This window comes from Sorex fumeus, unplaced genomic scaffold (assembly GCF_029834395.1).
Source record: "Sorex fumeus unplaced genomic scaffold, SorFum_2.1 ptg000075l, whole genome shotgun sequence".
NCBI classification, from domain to species: domain Eukaryota; kingdom Metazoa; phylum Chordata; class Mammalia; order Eulipotyphla; family Soricidae; genus Sorex; species Sorex fumeus.
The window spans coordinates 4072608-4099237 of NW_026606132.1; the positions used below are offsets into that span (position 1 = coordinate 4072608).

Here is a 26630-nt window from a genome sequence, read left to right on the forward strand (position 1 = left end):
AAATTATTTCACAATGCCTTTTCAGCAGTTAACTGGTTGGTTGTAAAAAAAAAGTTAATTGTTGGGTGTAAACTCTAAACAATAATGGTGCATCTTTTATCGAAATAATGAATGTAATCAAAGTAGATAGTTAAGTAGAATTCATCTTACAGGCATTGGGAGGAATGGGAGGTGGGGTATATTGGGGTTCTTGGTGGTGAAAAATAAGTACTGGTGAAGGGAAAGGTGTTTGATCATTGCATGACCGAGACTTGAACCTGAAAGCTTTGTAACTTTTCCCACAGTGATAAAAAAAAATTAAAAAAAAATCATGGGCTTTGCATATAACAAACTTTGATTCTATCCCCAGCACTGCCATGGATCATTCCTGAGTACAGGAGCCAGGAATAACTCCTGAACATTACTGTGTGGTTCAGTTCCCCACTCCTCCCCAAAAAGGGGGCAAGGAGATAGAATTCCAAGACCCATTGGTGCCTGATGAGAGTCTGTTTTTCTGCACAGAAATTTTAGCTGCGAAATATAAACATGGCAAGGACAGCAGAATCACCAAACACCAGAGCTTATCAAACAATCCCCCCGAAAAAAAAAGAGACCCGATACATTTTTTATTTGAGTATTTATTATTTTTTTTGTCCAAAGAAATCCATGCAAAGAGAAAGAAAGAAGGAGAGAGACATGGTAACCATGCTCTAGCAGCCAAACAGAAAACAAATTTGGCACAATATTTTTTTTCTTTTTTTAAATTTTTTTGTTTTTTTTTGTAAAAGGACAAGCTAGACTACTACTAAAATGGACCTTCTGCCTAATAAGACCATTCGATTTTCGAAAACGCCACAGATGGTTTGTCTTCTACTTGAATGGCTGGAGAAGGTGGGTATAATAAAAAAAAAATAGAAAAAAAATAAAAAGGTGGTTCCCACAATAGAGGTAAACCACGGAGGTGCTGCAGGGCAGCACATGTCCTGGGCACTGGGGAGTCAGTGCACCAGGAAGAAAAAGCACATCACGGAGATGGCCAGGCTGGTGAGAACCTTCAGCGGGGAACGGGCACTCCCAAGGTTGTGGGAGGCAATGATCTCGTTGTCATTCGGGTTCACATGGTGCTTGCTTCCGGCAGAGTCATCCACATCCAGGTCATAAGCCAGTTCTGTCAATAGAAAAGAAGACCTTTGTTCAAGACACAATTCCCAAGGCCTCGAATGGACCCTTGTCCAAGGGCTGAAGCCCTGGAACTGGATTTACAACTTCCCCCTCCCAGCTGGAATTTTTTTTCTTGGCATTCCCCACACCAGACCTCCAGGAGCCAGGGGTCAGGAATGTGGCTCAGTGGAAAAGTATGTACCCTGCAGGCAAGAAACCTGGGTTTCATCCCCTGCAGGGCCCCCTAAGGAAAAGATGTGAATAGAATCAAAGTAGAATCAAAGGAAGACCTCCAGGAGAGGAGGAGGCTGAGTATGGGGTCTAGAGGGGCTCCTTTCAGAGATCTCTTGATGGCAAGCCAACTGGTTGCTCCCTCTTCTCTTTGACACCACCCAGTTTCCCTGTGAACCCCTTTGCAACATACCCTCCCCTACAAAGCTCAGTCTTTTGTGTTTGTTATTTTGAGCCACGGTCCTGGCTCTGTCCTCAAGGATCACTCTGATGTTGCTTGGGTTTCAGTTATACAATGATTGAGTACCCATCCCTCCACCAGTGCCCATTCTCCACCACCACTGATCCCTGTATCCCTCCCACCTCCCCATCCCCCTCTGCCTCTGTATTTCACTAATAAAAATAAATAAATAAATAAATAAATGAATAAATAAAATTAAAACAAATACTCCCAGGGGAGGTATTTTTATATTAACAGAGTAACAGTGAGGCAAGTAAATCTTTCATTATTAGAACAAATATAAGATAAATGGGAAAAAAAGAAATTAGCTCTTGAGGTTGGCCCGAGTGTCAAGGTAAATCTAAAGAAAATCTATGAAAGTAATTCTAAGTCTACAGTGGTTGGCTGGGAAACTCAAGATGGCTGACCCTGGCCCAGGTTCCCTGCCTTTCAGCTTTGCTTTTCCAGAGTTGGAGTTCCAAACAGCTTTGCTGGCTCTGCGAGACTCCGTAGCCAGGTTTCTATTTCCATAGAGCTGGTGAATGTGAGGTGACATTCGCCATCTCTGACCAGCCAAGTGTCTTAGGGCTGATGGGCACCGGAAGGCTCCCTGTGGGACCCTGAGCTGCATCACCACAGTGGCAGAGGAGATGAGTGAGATTGCCCAGAGGGACGGAAGCAAGGAGCAGGAAGGGCTCCTCTTACCGGGGATGAAACTCAGTAAGTCACAGGAAGCAAGGATGAGGGAGGACTCGGCTCGGCCAGGATGCCTGCAGAGCAAGGGCTCAGGCCCAGGGCTGCTTAGAGGCTGGCACTGGTGAGAGCAGGCAGCAAGGTCAAGGAGGTCAGAGGCTGTGGGGGGTGTCTGATGACCTGGACTGTGAACAGCATTTTAAACCCGTCCACTCGCCATGTGCAATGTCCTCAACAGTGGTGTAGCCATCATGCTTTGGGTATCTGAGTCCACTGTATCTTAAGGAGCCTTGAATTTTCATGCATTTGATGACCAGTACGGAGGATGAGGTTTCTAATTTTAGTTTTTCTAATTTCATCGAAGTTTTCTAAGTTTACTAGCTATGTTTCTTCTTGCTTAAGTGAATCTCATGCCTTTTCAGTTGAGTTTGGGGTTTTTGTTTGTTTATGAATTGTTTTATTTGGGGGGCCACTCCTGGTGGGGCTCAAGGGACCCTCTGCAGTGAGTGCGAAGGATTGAAACCAGGTCAGGTCGGGTTCTCTGCAGCCAGATTCCTCTAACGGGTAGTCACCATTTTCTGATTAATTTCAATAACCTCCAGCTTATGGACTCCCCCACCTATTGTACACCATACAAATAATTACTCCGGTTTTCTTATATCAACTAGAGTTACTTCTCATTGCTCTAAAAGAAATGGGATTCAATTGACTTTTTTAGTTCTTGTTTTGCAGTTTGGGGGCCATACACGATGGTGCTCAGCGGCTATTCCTGGCTCTGCACTCCGGGATTATGCCTAGGCAGGGTCAGCTGCGTGCAAGGCAAGTTCTCTTCACCCTGGTCCTAGCTCTCCAACCCAAGTTAAGAAAGTCTTTTGTCTTGAGCACCACGCAATAATTTCAAAGAATTTTAAAATCAAACTTCCTAAAAACCCTGTCACGCAGGGAAAACTGCTGCTGCAAGCTTTATAAACTTGCTCTTCTTTCCCCCTCACTATAAATCAAAGCAATAGAAGAGAGAAAAAGGAACCCCAAAGCCATGCTCTACCTGTCCATCAGCCCTCTGAATCTTAGAGGTGAACTATGCAGAGCACAGAGAAGGCCGAGGTCAGCCGGCAGTTGGCGAGGAGGGAGCAGGCTTAGGTCACGATCAGATTTCAGCCAAGTTGAGAGCACATATGGCCTGATCTGTTGAAAGCCCAGCCTCGAGTCTCATGGCAACTTCGCCACTTCAATGAAGGAAAGTATTTTTAGAGCTGACCTGCTGAAGAGCACTCTTGGTAGCACTTTCAGCTTTTTTTTCTGGCTGCTTCCCTTACCCCACATCAAGATGAGACATTTGTTACTGTGGCCACTCAGCTCCTACACCATTTATCTGGCTCTTCAAATAATCCACTAACAAGATGCATCGTGTCTACCAGAGCGATTACGGCAAGTTCCCCCACCCACCCACTCAATGAAGCTAAAGCCAGCAATTGTACATTATTGGTTGGGCTACCTCTTTTGTTATTTCTAGTTCTTAGATCGGAGGTTTTCCAAAGATAAAAAAAAAATGATCACCAGGGCTGAAGCAATAGTATAGTGGTAGGGTGCTTGCTGTGCACGTGGCTGACGTGGGTTTGATCCCCAGCACCCCTCATGGTCCTCCAAGCCCACCAGAGTGATTTCTGAGCATAGAGCTAGGAGTAAAACTTGAGCATTGCTGGGTGTGGCCCCCAAACAAACAAGCGAAAAAACGATTACCCTTGGACCTGAGAGAGAGAGAGAGCTTGCATACAAGGGAGAGAGAGAGAAAGAGAGAGAGAGAGAGAGAGAGAGAGAGAGAGAGAGAGAGAGAGAGAGAGACAGAGAGAGAGACAGAGAGAGAAGGGTTAAGGCCATTGCCCTGCTTGATCTTTACTGGCTCCCCAGCACTTCACAGAGTCCCTTGAGTGCTACTGGGTATAGCACCCAATCCACCCTCCTCCTTCCAAAACTGATTATAGATGATTAAATTCTCATTGTGTCCTGAACACTGTGCTAAGCTATTCACATACATTATTTCACTTGATTTGACATTATTGGTAATACTAAAAGATAATATAATAATTATCACTCTGACGAGGGAGCTCAAACACCTTGGGGGACCAAGGCCCCAGGGCTCAGCACCAGAGATTTGAACCTGTGTTGGCAGGATACAAGGCCAATACCCGTACTACTTTCTTAGTTCATGAAGACTACATTTTTCTTGGCCCATATTTACATAGCTGATAAATGGCACACATGCTATTTGAACAGATCTGATTCTGAACCTCAAAGGAAATGCTACCATCTGTTGTTGTATACCAGTTGCCAGTGATTAAGCAATAATCATGGATGCCTTCTTGAACCCCCAGATATATCTCTTGCCTAGGAGAACTTCTAAGAAGCATGACAAAAGTCAGTGTTTGGGGACTGGACAGATAGGACCGGAGGTAAGGTGCTTGCCTTGCAACACACTGACTCGGGTTCAATACCTGATACCACAGATGGCTGGTTCCCTGAGCACCAACAGGGCTGACTCCTGAGCACAGAGCCAGAGGTAACCCCTGAGCACTCACTGCCAGGTATGGCTCAAAATCCCTACAATCAGCCCCCCAAATATACACACACATATATGAGCATTCATTGACAGAGGAAATAGAATATAATTTAATTCATCAAGCTTCATGGTGACCTGTTTGTTCCAAGCATTTGCACTAGGAGTTTGGAGAAGAGCAAATTATCTCCCTTCTGGAATTCCATCCTCTGGTTAGAGTAATAAGCCAATAGACAAACCAACTAGACACTTGGCAGGAAGTAGAAAGAGTTCAGGTAAAGGCTTAAGCAAATCACAGGCCTAGTAGGCATATGGACATTCCAAATAGGAAGATTATGGGAGGATTTCTTGGACCAATAAGGATATAATTTATTTCTGGAAGAGTTAAAGGAAAAAGGTTCTTCAGTTTAGGCAGCTTGAGGACTCAGCTTGAGCTCAGTCACCAGGTCAGTGAATGGAGGAAGAAAGATTTCGTAAGGAACCAAATGTCTACTGTTGTGTTTGGGTGGGTGTCTTGGCATGGGAAATCAAAGGTAGGGCCGGAAGGACAAGTAAAGGCCAAACCTTGGTGGATTCAAAATTCGAAGACTTTATAGTATGGGCAACATTTGGGAGCCCTTGAATACGTTTCAATGAAGAAATCACACAATCTGATTTGGGGTTCTTGAAAAAAAAATTTTTTTGGTTTTGTTTTGTAGTCATACCTGGTAGTGCTTAGGGCTAACTCCTGATTCTGTGCTCAGGGATCATTCCTGGCAATGCTTGGGGGACCATACATGGTGACAGAATGGAAGTGGAGTTAGTTATGTGCAAGGCAGAGCCTTAAATTCAGTATTATCTCTCCAGCCCCTGAAAAGATTATTTTAACAGATTGGAGGATACCCCTCGGTGGGAGAAGCAACAAGAAGCCTGTGGGAACAGGATCTGAGGATCAGCCAGGAGCAAATGTAATGAATTACCAAAACAAAACAAAACAAAACACCCCAAACCCCAAACCTACTCTTAATCTACACTAAACCAAAACCATCCCAGTTTGCTACAAACCAGATGTGTTATGGGAATCATCATGGCCCATCCTCTTGAAAATGCATATACATGTATGTTTACCAGTGATTTTCCAGAACACGGCTTTGTTGGAGAAGGGACATATTAGGACACGTACACCAATTGCTTCTATCGTGGAGTGAATTGTCAGGGAGAATCTTTCAGGCCAGCAAAGAGAATGTCATACTAAATCCCATAATCTGTTCCTATTTGTAATCAGTTTCATTCTGCCCAGAGAGTAGCCCAACAATCTGTACTAATTACTCAGTCTGCCTCTCCTTTTACCCTCCTGCTTTGTATTGCAGATTCGATAATCCTTTTAAAATAATCAGCAGTCAGGAAGGTCTGCACCTAGTGTGGAAAAGCCTTCTAGGTAGAGCCAAGTGCTCAGTGGGGAATCCCTGTTTCCTAAATTAAGCAGATCCCCTAGTGGAATTCCCAAAGCAGGCGATATCACAGTGGGAGCCTGAAGTTCTGGGTTCCTTCCTAGCCTCATCTTAGCTCTTTCACCTTCGGTGAGTCACTTCCCTCTTCTTGGGGACCTCAGTCACCCCATCCATTAAATCTGGAGGGTGGGCTGGACAATTGCTAAATTTTCTTCAAGTTTTGTCTTTGTTATGGGAGTCATACCCAGCTATGCTCAGGGCTTGCTCCTGAATCTGTGCTCAGGAAATCATTCCTGGCACAGCTGGGGGACCATTGGTCATCCCAGGGATCAGAGCTGGGTCAGCTGTGTACAAAGAAAAGAGCCTCTCCCCTCTTTCCAGTTCCCTCGCCCTCCTGGTTGCATTTGTCTGCTATTCCAAGGCTTGTTCTGCTGCAGTTAGCAATCATTCCTCAGTCCACCCTAGCCAAGGTACCAGGGCCCATCCCCGCCACCCAGAGGGCCCCCATATGAAAAGGAAATCTATCCATGGCTTTACTGGGGATGTGTGTTGTGAACATCTAAAACAATTCTTTTTCTCGTGTTAATCTACTACCAAATTCATAACTAATCTAGCGCCAACTTATCCACTACCAAATTCAAAGCTATCTCATCATGGATGAAGGACTCTGGCCAGCAAGACATACATGCTAGACTGTTTTTGTTTTCTTTCAACCCTGACACCATCACAAAGCTGTGGGACAATAGTTGCTGGTCCTGGGGTGGACCAAGCAGGAGCGCATAGGCAGCCAAGGAAGATGTCAGCCAAAGAGACAAGTCTTGGGGCCCTTACAAAGCCACTGAGGTCTTACACATATACTTGGACGCAAATGCTCACCCTTGGATGGTATGGACATGAAGGAGAGCAATGTGTTCCCTTTTTGTGGTGATGTGTGTGTGTATGTGGGCCATACCTGCTGGTGTTCAGAATCAGCTGCATGAAAGGCAAGAGCTATACTTGGTGTACTATCTCTCTGGCCCCTTTCTAGATTATTTTTGCTTTTTGGGTCACACCTGGCAATGCTAAGGGGTTACTCCTGGCTTTTCACTCAGGAATTACACCTGGCGGTGCTCGGGGGACCATACGGGATGCCGAGGATCAAACCCAGGTCTGCTGAGTGCATCACTCTGGCCACCCCTTTCTAGATTTCAGTTGTTGCTGCTGGCTTGTTTGGGGTCACATCGGGAGGTGCTCAGGAATCACTCCTGGTGGTGCTGGGAATTGAACCCAGGTTAGCTGTGTCCAAGACAACACCAGCTCTGCTATACTATCACTCCAGCTTGTGTTTAGTTGTTTTTTTTTTTAGTACAAAATGGCATTTGGAGGGTTTCATCATTAACCATTCTTCATTATTGCATTCAGTCATGAAGGGAAAAGGGCTGGAGAAACGGTACAGGAGATTTGCGAAATAGGATAGAGTACGCTGAGCACTCTCAGAGGTCATTCCTGAGCACAGAGCCAGGACTAGTCCTTGTGCACTGTAAAGTGTGGCCCAAGGAACAGAATAAATACAGCCCTTAATCCCTTTGGAAAAGAAGTCTCTAGACTAGAATCTCCTTTTTAAAATAATATAGGCTACTATTCTCCTGTTTAGGTACATCATGAATCAAGCCCTATTCCCAGCCCCAGATCAATTCAATCACGGAAACTGACAATGTGAGTAGGTAGTGTGGATACCGGTCCTCCTCCACCACTCCCAGAATTGTCACCACCTTCCACAGGAGTTTCATGACTATGACTCCCATGTCTCCAGAGCCTGCTTGCCCACACAGCAACCTAACAGCGCCCCAGGAATCATAGCTTCCCCCACACCTCTCCTGCCCACAGTGGAGGTTCCCTCATTCCCAGAGGGAGTGATAGGGCTAAGAGTTAGTGAGAATCAGTGGAGTTGGAGCACATGTCACTACCAGGATCCCACTTGGGTGATGGAGAAGGTGAAGAGAACTGACAATTGGGAGCTATTGCTTAATAGTCACAGGGTTTCTGTTTGGGGTGATAAAAATAGATTTGGATATACATAACCTTTCAGTATGTGTGTTGCAAATGATAATGCCCAAAAAGAGAGAAGAAGAGACAGACAGACAGCGAGACAGAGAATGAGAGAGAGACTGAGAGACAGAGACAGAGAAGAAAAGTGACTGACGTAGAAGCAGTCAGGGCAGAGGGGTGGTGAGTGCGAGGGAAACTGGGAGCATTGGTGGTGGGAGGAAATATACACTGGTAAACGGATGGGTGTTGGCACATGGTATGACTAAAATCTAATCATGAACAACTTTGTAACTGTGTATTGCACTGTGATTCAATAAAAAAGAAATAAATGTATATATAATATAAATAAAAATTAATATATAATATAAATGGAAAGAATTTCATTTCAAATATGAAAAAACAGATTTGGAGAATCCTGAAATATTTTATATTATGAATTTAAAACTGGAAAAGTTGACATTATGTATTAAAATTTTTTAAAAAATTCTATAGAAACCAAATGATAGTGGCCTCTGGGGGCTCATTCCAATTTCTAAGGAGAGTACATTACTACTCTAGTATTTTTACCTCCTAGTGTGTATGAATGTACCTGTTACAGAAACATCCACCCCCAAATAATAACCTCTTAGTACGTTGAAAATCAGGTTAAACTGCCCAAAATGAAAGGGAATGGATATTTAAGTACTACCCTAGAATCACAGATATGGCTTCTTAGTTGGGAATGGAGGAAAAGGGCAATTTTTGTCAAGAATTTGAGGCTGTTTGAATGAAGAAAACCTTTTATACAAACTCAGGAAGCTTGCATTTACTTTTTGTGACTCACATAAATGATGCTAAGCTGAAACCACATTTTAAAAATCAAAGCATACACTCTGTCCCCATTTCTGAAAATTTTTTTAATAGTTGAGCTCCAAAGAGCTCTGTTTACAATATAAATTTTGGGCATGATGTAGCTGCTGAAATATGCAACATTGGGATTTTAGGATGTGGAAGGAAAATACAAAAAATTCAGATTCGAATCAAACCCCATGCTGTTGAGGGTCTCGGAGAGCAAGGGAGTGGTCTCAGAAGTTTCTGAGATGTAAGCCGAAGTGATAACATGGTGGGTGAGGTGCTTGCCTTGTACACAGCAGTCTAGGGTTTGTTCTCTAGCAAGCCCTATGGTCCCCCAAGCACTGCCAGGAGTGATCCCTGAGCACAGAGCCAGGACTAGGCCCCAACATTGCTGGGTGTGGCCCCCAAGCAAAAACAAAAAGAAAAATAAGGTTTCTGGTATGCTGAATGAAAAGTTCACTGATGACATTTGGGGTAGGGTTTTAGTAGGCTAAGATAGACTTAGATGGGGCACCCCAAAGTCTGGTAATCTCACATTTCCCCCTTCTCATTGGGAAGGTTTTATGAATTTGCATGTCTTCCACACACAGGGGCCATATTCATCTCCTTGCTATCATTCCCATTTTAGTACCCATGCTGCCAAAGTGAACCCAATCTTCCATTCTTAATCAACCATTATGATCTTGTGAATAACATCCCAGAATACTGAAATGTTTGCAATGTGCTGGCAGTTTTCAACAGGAAGGAAACTTGTGAACACGAAATCCATAGATCAGATCCCAGAATACACTTAGCCTAATGCAGGAACGTCACAAGTAGGCAGGTATCCTCATCCTCTGGAGAGGAAAAGCCTAAGTTGTTCCATCTGAGTTGATTCACTCCTCAAAAACTTGCAAATGGTGAACGCATCAATGGGATCTGGAGACTTGGAGACTATTTCCTCCTGAACCTATTTGGAAGAGCCCACTGTCATCCAGGTTCCATCCTTGGGCCTTCCTGTCTTTGAATCTAGGCACCCTCTCCTTTGTCTTTAGATGCTGCCCATGCTTTCTCTTTCATTCAGCCTTTCTCCCCACATCCACTCCCTGTTTTCTTGATGCCCACTTCGATAAGATCCTCCTTCCTCTACAATGACTCCTTGATTATCCAGGAAGAAGAAATGTGACCACAGGAAAAAAGACAATACTCTTATCAAAATCACATATGGTAGAACCTTTTTCTCTCCCGCAAAATCCTTTGATGGCTCCATTTAGGAACAAGTCCTATCCTGTCAACCATGAACTTCTCTATCCCATCTTGTCTAGCTTTCCAGTTTCCAGCTCCCATCTAATTCTTCAAGCATGTGTGCGTGAACTTGCACACATACACATATTCTCTCTTTTCTCTTCTCCTCCTCTCAACTTACATGATACAATTTCCAGGAAGCCTTCCCTTCCTTCTCACCCCAGCCCAAATGAATCACTTCCCTCGCTGTCCCTCATTTGGATTGTCCTCTTATTATAGCACTAAGCCCCCTCAGTGTAAAAAGAGGAGCCTTCTTCCTCCCTGGAGCTCCCACACAGCAAAGTCAGTTAATCAGACATGCTCATGGAATGATTGCATGAATCAGAGCCTGCCCCAATCCCCAGCCTACTGGGAATATGCAGTGGAAGTAGACAACCATCTCAGCAACTCCATTCTTATTAATGGATGATTTCCCAAGGGTGGAGCAAGAGGTGTCTTGCTGTGATCTTGGATGAAGACAAGAGAGAGAAAGGCTAGGCCCAGGGTAAGGTGGTTCTGGATGCAAAGGGCATGGCTCAAAACACGACCCCTAAATTTCAAAGGCCTCCAGACAAGAGAGCCAGTTCTCAATATCCATGGCATCACTGTGGATAGTCTACACAAAGAATATTTTCGTCTACCCTTTTGCTGCCTGGAACTTGATGTCTTGCTGTGGAACCAGCCAACACAGGCTGGCATTCTGTGTACCATGCTGGGGCAGGAGATGTGCTTGCTGCTGAACAGGTTCCATTATTTGCTCACTCTCAACCCTCAAGATTGCATTCCCATACCTTGAGCCCTGCCCTGGCCTCACAATCCACCTACCCCTGGATACACACTACGTCCCTTTCCATTTGCCACTACTTCCCAAATGCAAGGGAGACTGCTGATGGAAATTTTAGGGCCTGTCTCAGTGACATCAAAATTCAACTCGGATAATGAAGTCCTTTGCCCAGCTGTACTAGTACAAAGCGGTAAGACTTCAATCCCTGCCGGAGTGCATGCCAGCACCTCTTTCCCCTTGCAGAGGGCCGCGGGACGACTGCCAGGAAAATACAATTATAGGCTGGCACGGGAAGAAATACAATACCTTAACCGAAAAGTTCTGTGTTTGCAGTCCTTCCTCCCCCTTTCCATGTCTCTAGTTCCCTCTTCTTCTCTTGCCACTGCTCATGAAACTCATTTCCTGTGTCCAATTAGTTTCATCCCTTTGGTCTAGCTGCTGCTCTCCAGAAGAGTCTCTCTGCTCTTCACAGCGTCCTTGGCCATTGCCTTGGGCCCAGGGCAAGTTTGCCAGCCTCTGATGTGCTTTTGGGTTCCATGTGGCCCACTCACTTGACTACCCTTGATTTTCTTTGAGAGAAGTTCCAGTGTCTTCTGCCTCCATCTTCTACCCTGTTTCCATTCCCTTCCTTCAGTTGCTCAGCTCATGCTCCCTTCTTTGTCCTACTAGCATCAGGTACCTCTGTTCCTAAACACTCATATGCTCCTGGATTTGGGTCCTTTTCTCTTTCTCTAGCTGAGATTCTTCTTGCCACATCATTTTGGTAACTGATATTATAGGGCCTTGTCTTGTTAAGTGCAAAGGGTTTTGTTTTCACTTCTGTTTCTAATACCCAGTGCCATGTCTGTGAGAGTCAGGATGGCCATTTGGTAGAGCTCTCAGAGAAGGGATTCAAACACAGGCTGAAGGGGTGAAGGCAAATACTTCTGGATGACCCTCCCAACCCCAAGAGTCTAGGGTTTCATTTAGATCTCTAGAGGTCTCAGGGCAGGAAAGAAGGGTGAAGGGAAGGGACAGGGTTGATGTGACCTCTGCATTCCTTCCTACAGCACAGACACTGTCTAAAGAGGAATGTAAAGACATTGCTTTGGATCTCTATCCAAAAATGGGATCAGTGTCTTTGTGTGTGTGTGTGTGTGTGTGTGTGTGTGTGTGTGTGTGTGTGTGTGTAGAGGAGGGTTGGACCACAATGGCTACGCTCAGGAGCTACTCCAACCTCCGTCCTCAGGGATCACTTCTGTTGGTGCTTATGGGATCTTATATGGTGCTGGGGATTGAACCACAGGCAAGGTAAGTGCCTAAGATCAGAGGCCTGGGATCAGAGGATTTTGGATACCATGATTAAGTTCAGGTTGTGTGTGTGTGTGCTCGTATGTGAATGTGGAGTGCTGGGAACTGAATCCAGGTCCTAAGTAACACCCCCCCGACACACACACACACACACACACACACACACACACACACACACACACCTCACTTTAACTTAACCAAGACTATTGGTTTGGACCACACCCAGCAGTGCTCAGGTTGCTATTCTTGGCTCATGTGCTCGAGTGACTGCTGGATTTGCTAAGGGGAACATATGCAGTACTGGGAATTAAAATAGGGGTCGGTGGGTTGCAAGGCCTTATTGCCTATGCTATGTCTCTCTGGCCCTCAACCAAGACAATTTTTAAGAGAGGGACTGCTGGCCTGCTTGCAGGGTGGAGAGAGAAGTGCGCCATATATCCAGTGTGCTAAGGCAGGGGCAAAGTCTCCACAGGATAAATAAATGTGTGATGGGATGGTCAGATGAGGAGACCGCCTAGACAGCAGATCAAACAACCCCTGCAGGCCCGGACAAGTACTTGTTCCCCTACCAAAAGGAAACAATTAGCTGTAATTCTCAGGTGACAGACACCTTGCTCCATACAGTACAGTCACATAAGGGTGTGACTCTGGCTGCTGGGGAAGTTAAAAGGGATCCAATGGAGAAAACTCATTCTGGAAACATGATTAGGGCAGAAGTTGGAAGGACCCAAGGCAATCAAGGAGAAAAAGCTGGATGTTCCTCATACAGATTGCTCAGAACAAAGGAGGCAAGTCCAAAGGGAGGCCCAGAAAGGTAAAAAAATAAAAGATACCAACAAGGCTACAAAGATGTCAGTGGGAACAGGAAAAAGTTCTGCTACAAAGAGTGGTGGCCAGATCACTAAGGAGCACACAAAGCAGCAGGACCGCTTGAACCCAAATGAAAAGAAGCTGCAATTTGCAGGAAATGAGCATTAATAGGCTCAAGGATAACCAGGCTCTGTGTCAATAGGAAAGCACAGGGCTGTTCTATTTACCTAGCACAGAACATAATTAAATGTGCCCATCGAGCAAGACATATCCATCTTGTTATTAGCTTGAGTCAAATTAAGAGGGATAGTGGCTGAAAAGAACAGGGTGCTGTGCTCTCAGCACAAAAAAATATATCAGAAGGCAAATAATATTTCACAGTGAGGGGAGGGAGAGATAGTACAACAGGTCGGGCAGTTGCTGAGCACTCAGTTGACCCAGGTTCCAACCCTGGCACCCTGTACAGTCCCCCAAGCCCTGCCAGGAGTTATCTGTAAGCACAGAGCCAGGAGTAAGCTCGAAGTGTGGGCAGGGGTTGACCCCCACCCTCCATCCAAAAAAATTCCACAGTGAAAAGACCTTGTAGGAAAAGAACCCATGTGCAGAACACATTAAAATGCAATCCAACCTCTTCTGGTAACACATACTGCAAATAGTAAAGATGGTTAAAAATACAACTTTTGGGGGGCTACGGTGATAATACAGTGAGTAGGATACTTGTCTTGCACACAGCTGACCCCAATATGGTCCTCAGAATAACACCAGGAGTAATTTCTAAGTACAGAGCCAGAAACCCTGAGCATTGCTGGTGGTAGCCCCCAAACCAAAAACTAAAATTACAACTCTTCTGCAATTCTTCTAAGATAGGGGATAGGATGTTGATATGCAAATCAAACACATGGCATTAGTCAGTTCACCTGCTTCCTGCCATTTTATTTCATGGAACTTCCTCCAACCAATTTGGGAGAAGTGATTAAACTGGTGGGCAGGAGTGGGGGAGATATAAGAAGCTTCTATATAGGGGAGGACTTCCCTTAGAATCGGAGCCTGTCCCAAATCTAGCAGATTATTTTCCCCTCATGTTTACTTTTTAAAAAACTGTTGAGAGATACAATTTCTGGACTATCATGCTTGCCCATGTCAGTAAAATTGAACCGTATAATTCAATGATTTTTAAGATTTATTCTAAAATGGGCTGGAGCGATAGCACAGCGGGTAGGGCGTTCGCCTTACAAGCGGCCAACATGGCCGACCCGAGTTCGATTCCTCCGCCCCTCTCGGAGAGCCCGGCAAGCTACCGAGAGTATTCGATATGCCAGACACAGTAACAACAAAGTCTCCAATGGAGACGTTACTGGGCCTGCTCGAGCAAATCGACGATCAACGGGAGGGCCTTTACCTTGCGATAGCACAGCGGGTAGGGCGTTCGCCTTACAAGCGGCCAACATGGCCGACCCGAGTTCGATTCCTCCGCCCCTCTCGGAGAGCCCGGCAAGCTACCGAGAGTATTCGATATGTCAGACACAGTAACAACAAAGTCTCCAATGGAGACGTTACTGGGCCCGCTCGAGCAAATCGACGATCAACGGGAGGGCCTTTACCTTTACCTTTACCTTATTCTAAACTTAGAGAGCTAAGTAGCTGTCATGAGAACCGTGTTTATCAGCCCAATACCCAACTGAGTCCCTTAAGCCAGTTTATAGTTAATCCCTGAATGGATCCTTTGGAGGTTTTCTTTGCATTCTCCGCAGCATGCGACTCTGTTGGCTACTGTGTCTTGAAACTGGGAGACGCCTTGACTTCAGGATACCACTAAATCTGGATTTCATCTGTTACTTCTGTGATCATTCTCTGATTCCTTTACAAGCAGTTTTTCCTTAAAGACAGGTGTTCTGGGACTGAAGACATAATACAGGCGTTAAGGCAATTGCCTTGCATACTTTTGACCCCAGTTTGATATTGGCACCATGTATGGTCCCTTGAATGATGCCAGCAGCAACACCTAAGCACAGAATCAACCATTCTATTGATCCTAAACTATTCATTCCCTCTACTAAAAAGATGGGCAGATTTAGACCAACCTTGGCTCAGTGGCCATTCTACTGAGCCTAAGCCATTCCCTCCAATACAAAGATGGGCATTCTCAGGTAAACCTTGGTCTGAGTGTAGGGAGGAGAAAGAAAGAGTGGAGGGAAGTAGAAGAGACAGATGAGAAGCAACAGGGGTAGGTCAGGGGATTCAGGTCCAAAGGTGATGTGAATGTGAATGATAGAGCCAAATATCCAAACCACATTGTCAACGAAATCAAGACACCTAAGAACAAAACTTAGAACGGTGAATATCATGTGGGCTGGCTGGAGAGGGGAATATGGAAAGGAACGTGGGAACATTGGTGGAGGGGAGTTGACACTGATGGTAGGGTCTGTGCTGCAAAACTGTACGTCTAAATCTTAACCATGAATAACTTTGTAAATGACAGTGCTTTAATTTTTTAAAAAAGATGGGCATTCTATCATTTCTTTTATTTGGAGGGTTTGGGCCACACCCAGCAGTGCTCAGGGCTTACATGGGCTTTTTGCTCTGGGATCACGCCTGACAGCACTGGGGAAGCATGTGCTGTGATAACCCATGTGCAAGGCAAGGGCATTAAGTCCGGTACTATCTTGGGAGGACCTTGATCTTGCATTTCTTCTGTAGCCTTGTGCTCTTCTCATCTTTTGGATTCCTTTCCTCTGGGCCTCTGATTTGATCTCTGACCCAGGAGTTTCAAATCTTTTTTAAGCTCAGCCCGCTCTTTGGAGCTGGAAACACCCCTCCCAGGCCTGTTTGTTCTTGAGTGTCCCCAAGGAAGGTCACTCAGATTTATGGTCTTTTGTTTGGTTTTGGGCCACACCCAGCAATGCTCAGGACTTACTCCCAGCTGGAAGATCAGGAATCACTTTTGGGGGAGTTTGGGAGATCATATAGGGTACAGGGATGGAACCAGGGTGGCTGCATGCAAGGCAAACACCCAACTCACTGTACTCTCAGATTTCTAATATTTCTATTCTCTTAATTCGTGTTTCCCCCTGTTTTCCTGGGTTTTCTAGTTTTTCTCTTTTCTTTCCATTTTTATGAAGCAAGATAGTCTTTATTGAATTAAACTTCTTCAGAATGATGTGGGGCTGGAGCCACAGCACAGCAGGTAGGGCGTTTGCCTTGCACGCAACAGCTGACTGGGCCGACCCGGGTTCGATTCCTCCGCCCCTCTCAGAGAGCCTGGCAAGCTACTGAGAGTATCTTGCCCGCATGGCAAAGCCTGGCAAGCTACCCATGACGTATTCAATATGCCAAAAACAGTAACAACAAGTCTCACAGTTACTGGGCCCCTTCGAGCAAATCAATGAAGAACGGGACTACAGTGCTATAGAATGATGATGTGGGGCAAGGAGATAGAAAGGAAGAGAAAACCTTGAGCCTGAAGAGCAAGCAGAGACAGAGAGACAAGCAAGCAGATCTGTGTTTAAGGGAGAACAGGGGTTTGAATAGCAAGCTTTGGATTCCTTCTTTCGGTTTGTTTTATCAGGGAAAGGCTCTCCTTGGGATGGGTTTGTTATCTTCAGCAGAAATTTGCAAGTTTACCCTCCCCCTTCATTTTTTTCTCCCTTTTTTTCATTCTCCAGGTCTAGTTCATTAGCACATCTGTGTAAATGCAGTTGGTTTCCTTTCTGTTTGATTGCTATAGCCAATGCTTAAATGATGCTCTCATTCTCTCTCATTAACACATCCCTGTAAATGCTGTTGGTTTCCTTAATGTTTGCTTGCATCTCCTGCCCACGGCCACTACTTGCTATTACCACTGCTTAGAGGATATTCTGCCATTCTCTCTTTCCCTCTCATCCAGACAGGTTCTCATTCTCTCTCATCCAGACAGGGTCCCCATCTGTTCCTCCTGCAAACCATCCTCCCTTGTTTTCGATAAAGGCCTTTTATTTTGTTAATGTTCAAACCACTCAACACATGAATGCATTCTTGAAGCCAAAGCCCCAAACAGACCCGGAGGATATAAAGCAAGAGAAGAAAGCGTCCTGTCCCCCCAAACCTCCCCACCCCACTCTCACAACTCTGCAAAGGATTTTAAACTAGCAAATGTATTATCTATACATATGCATCAGATAACAGGGGCGGTGGGTGGGGAGAAGGCTCATTCCATTGAGTCCTGGGCAAGAAATTCTGTATGGATACAATGCAATGCAATTCTGATGGATACAATGCAATGAGCCACTGACCACTGCCTGGCTTTTGCTTGTCACTTCCCTTGCCACAAACAATGACCTGCCCCCTCTGGATATATTTCTCCCAAGTATGACTTCCAGAGTCTAGCTTACCTGGGAGACAGAAGTTAGAGGACTGAAAGTTAGAAAGGTGGGCTCGGAAAGATTTTGAGAAGGGAAATGTAATTTTTTCCCCTTAAAAAATGACATAGGAACTGAAAAGATTATACAATAGTTAGAACAAAGGCTTTGCTGCTGCCCACCTGGATCTGATCCCCAGCACCCCATGTAGTCCCTCTGCATCCCACTAGGAATGATCCCTGAGTGAGGAGCCAAGAGCTTAGCACTGCCAGGTGTGGCCGGAAAAACAAGACAAAGTGATGTAGAGCAGAGCAAGGAACTATTAAGGAATCTTTGGGACAATCACCTTAGGACATTATCATCCTAATGCAATAACTATTTGTTTTCTTCCACTTGCCCCGCCTCCCCCCACTGTGTTGAAAGGCCACACCTGGCAGGTGCTGGAGACCCCATGTGGCGTGGGGACTGGAACCAGAGCACTGGCTGCAGCCTTAGGCTAGACAAGCTTCTTAACTGTTGTACTACCTCTCTCCCTCACAAAAATGCTTAAAACAAAATCACCTTCATTGAAAGTGAGTTTTGCATTTGCAACAAGTAGAACTGCCGGAGGGATAGCACAGTGGTAGGGTGTTTGCCATGCCCTTTTGTGAGGCTGACCGGACCAACCCGGGTTCAATTCCTCCACCCCTCTCAGAGAAACTGGCAAGCTACCGAGAGTATTGCGCCCTCACAGCAAAGCCTGGCAAGCTCCCCATGATGTATTCGATATGCCAAACACAGTAACAAGTCTCACAAAGTTACTGGGCCCACTAGAGGAAATCGATGAACAACGGGAGGACAGTGACAGTGATAGTGATAGAACTGCAGAAACAGAGGAGCTAGGAAGTGACTCCATCCATCCATCCTCTGTTCAGAGGTTGGCAGCAGTGTTTTCTTTTCTTTCTGTTTTTTTTTCTTTTTGGGTCACACTCAGCGATACAGAGGGGTTACTCCTGGCTCTGCTCTCAGGAATTACTCCTGGCGGTATTCGGGGGACTATATGGGATGCTGGGAATCGAAACTGGGTTGGCTGTGTGCAAGGCAAACACCCTACCCACTGTGCTACCGCTCCAGCCCCAACAGCGTTTTCATGGAGAAACCCAGTGTTGAACTCTGCCTCGCAGACTGGATTGAGGAATCCATCCTACTGCACAAGGCATTGCTCTGGACCTGCCTTGGTCCTCTATTATTCCTAATGGGTCTCAGCTTCACAATTTCAGGAGGATGCTGAGAACATGCCTCAGAGAAGAGAATGCACAGGATTGTGGGTATGGAAAGTCAGTCTTGAGGACAAGTTTATGCAAAGAAAATGATCTCCTGGCGTTGGACTCATTTCCCCAAATTCGGTCCTAAAGGCCTTAAAATACAGGATTTATTTACTTCTATATGACATTACTCTGTCATGATTTATATATAACATAGCTACTTCAGTGGTGTAGCTCTGTCATAGAGCTGAACCACAGAACTAACAACACTAAAGCGTGACACCCAAACTCCAACCACCAAACTTTAAAAATATGCCTGTCCAGGTGGCAGGCTGCAGGGTGGGAGGGAACCTGGGAATCCTGGTGGGGGGATGTAGACATTGGTGGTAGGATTGGTGTTGGGACATTGTATGCCTGAAACTCAACGGTGAACAACTTTGTAAATCACAGTGCCTCCATAAAAAAAAACTTGAAAAGTGGGATTGGAGCGATAGAACAATGGGTAGGGCATTTGCCTTGCACGCAGTCGACCTGGGTTCGATTCCCATCATCCCATATGGTCGCCCGAGCACCACCAGAAGTGATTCCTGAGTGCATGAGCCATGAGTTACCCCTGTGCATCGCCAGGTGTGACCCAAAAAGCAAAAAAAAAAAAACTTGAAAAAATGATAATTGAAAGAAGAACGTACTAAATTCGGGATCCTCATTATTATGGCCAGACCTGAACTACACTGGGAATTAAAAGCGGGAAGGGGTGTCACAAAGGAATCCCTGAAGGAGGGGCAGGAAGTCTGTGACAAGCACAGGTGAGGGGAGGGATGATGTTACATGTAGTGTGTCCAGTAGAATGAATTCACTGGACAATTGAATGCTGGGAACATTGACCATCAACCTGGGAAGTGATCAGAGCCTTGGAACCTGCCCATGGGAGATAGACCCTGGGTATGAGTGGCCTGAGGGGCAACAGTGAACTAAAACACAGGCACCCGCTTGCTAGACACGGTGCCAAGTGCCCCTGTGGTTACAGAGCCATTGGCTTCCATGGGCTCTCTGCCCTGCTGGCAAGTGGAGCCAAGTACAAAAATAACTGTATCCAAGTTCAAAGGTGTGAAATGCCACCAGGGAGGCACAAACCAAGCGCTAGAGAATTCGGAGCAAGAGCAGAGCCTGTTGAGAGCGCCAAGAAGGGAAACCTGGAGAGATAGAGCCATAGAGCTTTCTGGGTACTGCCAGGAAGCTCAGCCTGTTGTAAAGCCCTCGGAACCAAGTGGCTGCCCTCCCAAGGGAGGTCAGATACGGAACGATGACTTCACCTCAGCGAGCTGCCCAAGTGTGGTATTTTAGGTTATTTGAAAAAGCCAGGACTAGGATCCCTCCACTCTTTTTTTTATATTCTGGAGAAGCTCTGCTCTGGAATCTAAATGAATCTCTCAGGACTGATGAGATAGGACAGTGGGTAAGGTACATGTCTTGCATGTAGAAACCCATATGCACCCTTCCCAGCCCTTCTAGATGCTGATCTCTGAATAAATGAAGTTTTAAATTAAGATTTAATTAATAAAATTAAGATTAATGAATACATTTTCTTTATTAAAACCCTAAATAAACAAATAATAAACCTCTCAAACTTCCCCATTACCATTCCCTTTTATTATATCCACCTCCTCCCATCTCTGATTTTTATTTTAGTTTGGTTTTGGCGGCGACAGACAGCAGTGCTCAAGGCTTCCTCTTGGCTCTGTGCTCAGGAACTACTCCTGGGGGGGCTCAGGGAAACCAATTTGGTGCCAAAGATTGAACCTTGGGGCATCCGCATACAAGACAAGCACTTGACCTGCTGAACTATGTGTCTCCTGCCCCTCCCATCTTTGTTTTTGGGACACACCTGACGATGCTCTGGGGTTACTCCTGGCAGTGCTAGGGAGACCACATGGAATGGTGGGGATCGAACCCAGGTTGGCTGTGTGTAAACTAGCGCCCTATGCGGCCCTCTATGCTATACTATCTTTCCAGCCCCTGGCCCCTCTCATCTTTATTGTCCTATGATCCAGAGCAATTACAGAAGGAGACTGTGCTTGGGTCTGAGACACCAACTGACAGGAAACTCAAGTCAGCAACCCTGGGCCGGATGTGGCAAAGGTTTGGACCCACATCATCAGGCACTGGGGGCCATTTCCAGCAACCCGCCTCGTTGGTGTTCGGTGTATCTGAGCAAAGGCGCGGTGGGGTGCAGCTGCTCTTCAAAGGAAACCCTAAACCCTTTCAAACACTCAGCAATCCTACTCTCTCAGCTTGCAAGGCTCTGAAGATTTCCCTCTGTACATTTTTCTAGCATGATGTGAGATGCCAATGCAGTCACGAGCAATTGAGGAGAATGTCTTTTAAAGGTGCACTCCTTGAAACCAGGAGTTCCCTCTCCCCTGGAACTCTACCACAGACTGGATCTGTCAGCTGATAGGCACATTTCAGGAAAAGAAGAGCAAATGACTTCCCACCTAAATAAACACCTGCCCCTCCAAGATGGGTCCTAGTCCTAATTACAAAATGTACCGGATTCAATGCCAGAGAATCCAAAAGGTTTCTTTTAGATTTATTTATTTTTATTTTTGGATTTATTCCTGTTCCACAAGATAAAGGAGGCATGGAATCTGTCTCGCATTCTCATTTCTGCTCCAGGAAAGAAAAGTGAAGCTACTTCGCCAGCATTGGATTTGGCTTACTGAGGAAAACAGACATCGGCGCCCTTTTAAAGACTTTCTGATTAAGAGATGCTGCTCTGTTAGCCATCACCACCTCCCTCTTTTTTCACTTCTCTCCCCATCACCTGTGTTGCGAACTCCAATACACCTTGGTTGAGAAGCCTAAGCACAAGACTACTGAAGTTCTGGGAATGTTTCCTACAGCCTATTGGTAAACAGGCTATCAGCCTGAATGAGTGAAATTAGCAAGGCTAATGCAATGTCACTATTCAAAACAGTGCCAATTTGGAATTTCTTAATGGCCTCAGGAGAGAGAGTCTTTATACATCCTACAATCTCTCTTCATTCTTACCTCAATTCTTTCTCATCCATGTTATGAATGGCCCGTTTTGTAGCCGACACAAACTTTGTCCAGTAAAATAATGTAAGGAACTCAGAATGAAAAGAGATTAGCTGTTCCTGGCTCCTGTTATTTCAAAGCAGAAATAACTTTGGCTTCTACTGATTCAGAGACAAAGCTTGAAATGCAAAGCATGCTCAAGTCTACATTCAGCATGAAAAGGACCTTAAAATATGCCCAAGTTCAAGTAATGGACTTATTAAAGGGAAGAAAAGAGGCACTTTTCACACAATGCCCAAGCTCTTTACTCCTGTCATATCAGTAATCTTGCTTAAGAATTTCATTCTATTTACATTTTCTCCTCCCTTTAAATATCCTCAGGACTCACACGGCATCAAATATTGAAGCTTGCAAGCCGTTAATTTCTTTATGTTAATTGTGGGGCAGGCGCAGAAACTGCGCGAGTGATTGAACTGGGAGCATAGGCAACCATTTCAAAAGGGATTCAACATCAGTTCTGGACTTTTCATTGAACACCTGATCATTTATCATCACAGATATTGGGGGCAGCAAGCGTCAAGTATTTCCTTTGGAGTCCTTTGGGCATGATTCCAGAACAAGCGCCTTTCCCATTAGGGCATCGACATTATATCTGATGACAAAAGCATGAACTGCCACATTTGGGTGATGATGAAAACATCTCGAAAATCCTCAGAAGCGGGAAGGCTTTCAAGCCATCGTACATAAAGCACAGAGCTCTAAAACAGACACGAGCACTCACAGCTAGGCTTTCTGTTTGAACTTTAAAAAAAGGAGAACGCAAAGGAATGGAAAATGTGCCAGAAAATCTTTTGGGCAGCTTGGAATATTTGTGTGAACCCCTCAAAGAGAAGAGGCCCCGCGTGCCTTCCTAAGCGGCAGTAAAGTCGGGAGGGCCTGGCCCAGCCCCCCTCAGAGACAGTAAATTCTTTTCTCGATTTCCCATTGATTTTCCCCAAAATGATAACGAATATTTTTTTTGCCTGTGCCTCTGTGTTCATTTGAATTTCCTCCTTTACCACATTAAACTTGTTTAGTGTAATTTAAGAAAAGGTTAGATGGCGGGGGAGGGGGGCAGGAGAGGATCTATTACTTAAAGGGCTGAAGCAAATGTGTTCCCTGTGGGAACCCCGAGTTCTACCCCAGCAGTACATGATCATCCCTCCCCGCCCAACCACTTCATTTCTAGGAAGACCCCCTGAGCAACAAGATCCCAAGTATCCCCTGAGCATTCAGGATACTCCAAAGTCAGAAACCATTCGAATTAGTAAGGTTTCCACATAATGTACATCAGAGAGAAGAAAGAGATGATAATGAGCACTGGTTAAATGGAATGCTTGTTGTTTTCTTATGTAAAATTCCAGCAACTCTGTTGAAATTCCAGCTATAACTCCAGTTGTCACTCCTCCTAGCTTTATTACTGGTGAATGATAGCAGACCACTACCCAGATATATTTGAAACAATAAGCTTCAGATACTTGCTTTTTCCTTTCGGGTTAGTTCAGTCTAATTACTCTTCATTACCTAATGAAGTCCCCCTAAGTGTTCTTCCATAGTCAGGCTGTGGGCCAAGGCTGCAGTGAAGTCATGCTTTTAGTCAGGCTCTACTCGACTTCCCCAATCTACTGGACATATTCAGACAATTTCTAAAGATTGGGTGCTGCCTTGGAAGGACCCCTGTGACAATGGACGGGTTGGACTCTGGCCAACATTCACCTGCATTCATGTGCCATTCCTAGAAGCTGCTAGAATTTTTTTTTTTTTGCTTTTTGGGTCACATCTGGCAATGTTACTCCTGGCTCACGCACTCAGGAATTACTCCTGACGGTGCTTGGGGGACCATATGGGATGCTGGGAATCGAACCCGGGTCGGACACATGCAAAGTAAGCACCCTACCCGTTGTGATATCACTCCAGCCCCTCTAGAAGTACTTTTGAGAAGAGTGTGCTGGAGAAGATAAGTCCATCCCATACTGTGACTTCACAACTGAAAAGAGGACCTTTATGAGCTTAAAGGGGCCACAGGGCCAAGAGGAGTAGGAGAGATAGCACTGGGAGCAAGGCACTTATCTGTAGGTAACTGAGCCAAATTTGATCCCCGGCAACAGATTCCATTTCCTGAGCACAGAACCAGAAGTAGTCTCAGCACTACCAGGTGTGGCCCAAACCCTCTCAAGTCCCAGACAAATGTGAGATTGAGGCCCATCCTAAAGTGACCTGTCACTGCTAGTTTGGTGTGAGTCCATTTCTCAACTGGAAATTCAACCAGGATGGAGCAGCCTTTTGGTTTCTTAGGAGAGATGAGATAACAGGAATGATGGATTGGGAACTGGGTCCATCATAGGATATCCCCATCGTTGTTATTCTTCTCTTTAGGATAAGTAGAAAAGCCAAATGTAGCTCTTGCTCTCCATTCTATCTCATCTACACTGTAGTTTACACTTTTTTTTGGTTTCAGGGCCATACCTGGCAGTGCTCAGAGCTCCACTTGGCTCTGTGCTCAGGGATCACTCTTAGTAGTACTAGGGTGACCATACGCAGTGTTAGGGATCAAATCTGGGTCAGCCACATGCAAGGCAATTGCCTTACCTGCTGCATGACCTCTTGGGTCCCATTTGTCTTTTTAAAATTTAAAATTTAACCTGACAGGCACATTACAAAGTTTCAGCGGCTGCAGCTTAAATCTTAAGTTTTCATTGTTGTTGAGTCTTTCTTTTGGGTATATGACTTTACAACTCACCCATATCATCTGTATAACTGACGCCCTGATGCCTGTTCACCCATTACTTCCTGTTCTCTTCATCCCTTGATTTCTTTCTTTCTCAGTCATTTTCCTCTTCAAACACTGGGGTTAAGGGTGATCTAGGCAACCTCTTTTTACTACAGTACATTTCCTCATCCACTAGTCTATATGCCACAGATAAGTGAGATCTTCTTATGTTTATCTTTCTTCTGGCTTCATTCAACATGGTGCCTTCCAGTTGAAACCAGGTTATAGGAAATTGCATGATTTCATCATTCCTTGCAGCTTTGCAGTATTCCACTGTGCATATATACCACATTATCATAATCCATTCATCTGTTATTGGACACCTGGTTGTCTTATCTTCTGAAAAAGAACTGTGCTACATGCTAATTTGGAGCTCATAAGGGCCAAGGCTCCTGAGGGCACTGCTGGATCAGCATCTAATTCTCTCAGTATGTCTCTCTCCTTCATCAAACTAGAATAGTGCCATTGCTTTTGTAGTTAGAAGTCTACTACTAGAGGGGCTGAAGAGAGTACTGTAGGTAGGGTGCTTGTCTTGCACATGACCAATATCGGTTTGGTTGCTGGCACCCCGTAGGGTTCCCTGAGCACTGCCAGGATTGAGCTCAGATCTGGAGTAACCCTGAGCACTGGTGGGTATGACCCCCAAAGCTAAAAGAAAATAGACCTTTCCAATTTGCTTCTTTTCTTTTTGTATGCCAATAGATCAACATTACGGGGAACTTTAATTCTTACACAGATTTTTTTTCTCCCTCTAAAGTAACAATTTAAGAATTCTTTCTCTCAAGACTTCTTTTGGCATAAGCAATACAAATATGCAAGTCACACAAACCACAAAAAGAATGGAAGATGAACAATCAATAGAACCACTACGAAAATATCAGGCAGCTGCTCTTCTTTCAACTGGATCAAAGTTGTTAAGTCTTCATGCTGCTGTCTCCTTTTTAAACAAATATGTTGCTGCAGATGGTTTTGATCCTTCCTATTAAACTGTGGGATTTCACATGTATGGGAGGTGCTAGGCAAAGATGCAGAAACTGTTACATCTTTTAAAATGCAGTTTTGGGGCCACATCTGCTGATGCTCAGGGCACACTCCAAGCTGTGTGCTCAAGGATCATTCCTGGTGGTGTTCAGGGGGCCATATGGGGTGCCATGGATCGAACCTGGATCAGCTGTATACAAGGTAAGCACCCTACCTGTTACACTATCTCTCCAGTCCCCAAACTGTTACATCATTAATACCCTGGTATAGTACAATCATTTTTTCTTTTTTCTTTCTTTTGCTTTTTGGGTCACACACGGCAATGCACAGGGGTTACTTCTGGCTCTGCACTCAGGAATTACTCCTGGCGGTGTTCAGGGGACCATATGAGATGCTGGGAATCGAACCCATGTCAGCTGTGTGCAAGGCAAATGCCCTACCTGCTGTGCTATTGCTCCAGCCCCAACAATTGGCTTTTTCGATACCAGTTCACCTATCCTCTTCTCAACTCTACCCTATAGCCTGAAAGGAAAGAAGATAAATAAACCTGGAGATCAATTGTCACATCTGGCTCAAATTACTCTGGATCAGAAAGATAGCACAGGTGTTAATGCACTGGCTTACGTGTGGCTAACCCATATTAGGGAGCCAGGATTGAGCACAGAGTCAGGAGTAGTTTCTGAGTATCCCAGAGTATGGGCCAAGATTCCCCTGCTTCTCCAAATAAAACGCCTCATCACTGTTTAAAGAATTAAGTACAGAACGCAAGAACTGGTCTTCAGTGGGAAACATGCCACTTGTGGGGCTTGAGAGTTAGAACCAAGAGTGGGCTACAACTATGGTGGAGCGAACTGTTCAACTGGGAGGAGGAGGTGGTGCTGAAAGGTGGAAACGTGTTATGCATGAAACCTATCAGCAACAGCACTGTAAATCACAGTGAAAAAAC

At 45.1% G+C, this 26630-nt stretch overlaps 1 protein-coding gene across 1 annotated transcript in view; it reads right to left on the reverse strand.

Annotated features, from left to right (window-relative positions):
• Window positions 1–601: 601 nt before the first annotated feature.
• Window positions 602–26630, reverse strand: part of GPC3 (glypican 3) — a 436626-nt gene continuing 410597 nt past the window's right edge. Inside the window, exon 8 of the mRNA XM_056130281.1 lies at window positions 602–1147. Within this exon, the coding sequence (XP_055986256.1) occupies window positions 978–1147 (170 nt within the window). The 3' untranslated portion in view covers window positions 602–977. The remainder of the gene's footprint in view (window positions 1148–26630) is intronic.